We start from the raw sequence: 3,152 nt of genomic DNA, 5'->3' as shown, positions 1-3,152 counted from the left end.
CTAGGTCCTGCAACCCACATACGTCAACCATATCACGAAATCCTTCAATTTGCGCGTGACTTCTCTCCTGCACTCCCACATGCTCGTGGCGGTGCAAAACCTCATTGAAATCCCCTAGGCAAACCCAGGGTAAGTGCGACGACGAGCGAATAAATTTGAGTGTATCCCAGGTTTTATACCGCACAGATGCCAGGGCTACCCTTAAGGCCGATCATGGGCCTTCTGTCCGTAGAGGCCTAGCCCGTACATATCATTACTACAGTAACAAGCCCAAGCAATATAGTAAGAAGTAGCATTATGCATTGGGATTTTCAGGTTAAACAAACTTACATATCAACAATTTTTACAGGGTATATTAATTTTACACTTACACTAAGCACTTAACACAATGTGCCCTTCATACACATCAGATTAGCAAACAGGTAATCAGCGGGCAAAGACTAGATGCTAGAGGCTTTTGAGTGTGAAGAAGCTCAGGTACCATGTTCAGGACTGACAAACAACCCGTGAACCGCTTGTCTAATAAACCCACCTGACATGGTCAAAATTGCAAATTTGTTGCAGGCCACCCTAGTCCAGACTTCAGAGTACAACTAGTGAAACACTGTTTTGTCCATATTATAATTTACTAATTTTGAAGTAATACTTCCTCCCATCCAAATTAATTGACTTAATTTTATCTAGATACGAATGTATCTATTGACTAAATGCATCTATGTCTAGACAAAGTTGAGTCAATGAATGTGAACCGGAGGAGTACATATATCCTACTAGAGTGGGTTGATTTTAGGAGGATTTTGATTGTTCGAGCACGTTGGAGAGGTGCAAAGACATTGGTGTCTATGAAATTGGTACACAATTTAGGAAGGATGCACTTTTTTTCTTGTAGATAGTCAATGTAAGAATGAAGTGAAAATAGCTATAGTTTATAGAGCTCAACCTTAAACACTCAAGCAAAATTATGAACTGCACGAATCACATGTGGGTCGATGCCAAACCAGTCCTCCTGCCCTACCCAGAAAATAGAACGGCATATTTGATGTAGCAAGCTTTGCCGTCAAACAAGGACAAAAGGATTGTCGACATTTAAACAATCTAGAAGTGTCTGCAGTTACACCCAAATTTGATAGCATCGTACTCTAGAAACTTAGTTTAACTCACTTGTTAGATTTAAACATTCTTCCAAGTTTGTAGATATTTAGTGATACATTATAAATGGATCAAATACATAATTTTAATATGGCAATAATTGTATACTTATATTCATGAAATTCATTGTAATGAGAAATTTTCTACGCCATCCGATCCAAAATAATTGACTCCACTTTGTCTAGATACAAATGTATCTAGACGTGTTTGTTGACTAGATACATATGTATCTAGACAAAGTTTAGTCAATAAATATGAATCAGAGAGAGTATAAAAAATCTTAAACCTACTAAAATTGAATGAAAGCAACACTAAATACTGGATGTAACGATAACTATTGGAACAATGGGAAAAATGTGCAACTTATTATACATGGGTTATTTACCTTACCATTCTTCTGGACATATTTGAAAGCAAGACAATATATTAAATTTTGTATATCAATAAACACAACATGCCATTAACTAAAGTAAGAGTTAACTCAAGTAAACAAATTCATTATAAATAAGTGTTAAGTTCTTAGCACACCCTAGTTCAACAAAATTGTCTGTATGACACTGGTTCCGAATTGTGCAATTGATTCTCACCTGCTTATACCTGCATGCAATCTCAACAATCAGGGAGTCTGAAATATAGTTTAGACACTTCATATCTATTATACTGGCATTTTCTTAAATATTTTCATGACATCAACAACTTGTTTAGAAATACATATTTTGAAAAATTATATAACCATAGATTTATTTCTCGAGCAGAATCAATGCACTTAGGCTAGTTACCCTAATTCTAGTAGCTTTGAAACGATTTCTGCATAATGAACAAAACCTCTTGCAGGTCTAAATATTTCCTATCTATTTTGAAAGTTTACGAAGTGTTTTCGCATATCTCTTTGGGACAATTGGAATCAGATTCAAATATGTTTGAGGAGTGGTGTTTCCAACTCCAACTTTAGGAGTAGTTGCATAAATAGTATCTTCTACAAAAAGAAATACTAGCATGATGGCAATATCCAATTTTCATGAGTTCTCCAGCTAGTAAGAGATGTCACGGAGCAAGAATGGCGATCAACTCCTCCAGAACGGAGGGGCAACTCCTCTTGAGGTGCTGAAATCCCTGGCACGCCCTAACTGCTTTAAAATTTCCCGGAGAGGTGAGAAACTTGAAGCATGCCTTCTTGAGCGCACCGCAACCGTGCTGCTCGGCCAGCGCTAACGTATTAGCCACCGTCCTTCTGCAGAGGTTGTTGCAGAGCTTCTCCTCGCAGATCAACTTGAGCCTCTTCATGTCGTACCTGTCCGCCGCCACGAGCAAGTGCTGAGCCATGGCTACCGTGCTACCCTCGGCCAACGAGTCGGTGTATACGAAGTGCAGCATAGCTCTGAACGCTTTGGGATCCATGTCATCGATCCGCACGCGAGCGGCGGCGTTCTCCTTCATCGGACTGAGGAGCTCCGCCCTGAAGACGGAGGACCGGGCGGCGAGGATGTACATGTGCGCGGGGAACGTCTCCCCGCCGACCTCGAAGGCGACGTCGGAGCCCTCGCCGGACGAGAGGAGCCAGGCGAGATCGTGGTGCATGTCTGACGGCGGCACCACGACTGCGGGAGGCGTGATGAGCCCCGTGAAGATCTCCTTCGTCACCGTTAGGTCGCACCTAACTCTGAACACGTCGTCCTTGAGGTAGGCCGATTCCTCCAGGTCCTTTAACCGGCTGGTTGTTTTTCCGTACACTGGTAGAAAAACAGGCTTCCGGGAAGCCCCATTAGTCGCGAAGGTAAAGGAACCGCGACTAATGTGGTCTTTAGTCGAGGTTCGTGTGGCGAACCGCGACCAAAGGCCTGGGCCTGTGGCGCTCGGTGGCCAGCCGGTGCACGTGGGCTTGAGCGCGGCTGGCCAGGCCAACCGCGACTAAAGGTGCTCCGAAGGCCTTTAGTCGCGGTTGGCTGCGCCAACCGGGACTAAAGCCCTCCCCTATATATACCCATCCACAGCCAACACTTAGC

At 43.0% G+C, this 3,152-nt stretch overlaps 1 protein-coding gene across 1 annotated transcript; it reads right to left on the bottom strand.

Annotated features, from left to right (window-relative positions):
• Positions 1-2,193: 2,193 nt before the first annotated feature.
• Positions 2,194-2,879, bottom strand: LOC124681748 (BTB/POZ and MATH domain-containing protein 2-like; the record flags this gene model as incomplete). The annotated part of the gene is made up of 1 exon (XM_047216576.1): positions 2,194-2,879. A coding segment is annotated over one exon (686 nt), but the record flags the coding sequence as incomplete, so codon positions are not given.
• Between the last annotated feature and the right edge of the window lie 273 nt (positions 2,880-3,152).

This window comes from Lolium rigidum, unplaced genomic scaffold (genome assembly GCF_022539505.1).
Source record: "Lolium rigidum isolate FL_2022 unplaced genomic scaffold, APGP_CSIRO_Lrig_0.1 contig_54755_1, whole genome shotgun sequence".
In the NCBI taxonomy this organism is placed as follows: Eukaryota; Viridiplantae; Streptophyta; class Magnoliopsida; order Poales; family Poaceae; genus Lolium; species Lolium rigidum.
Note: the sequence above shows the minus strand (reverse complement) of the source record. Positions and strands in the feature narration are given on the sequence as shown.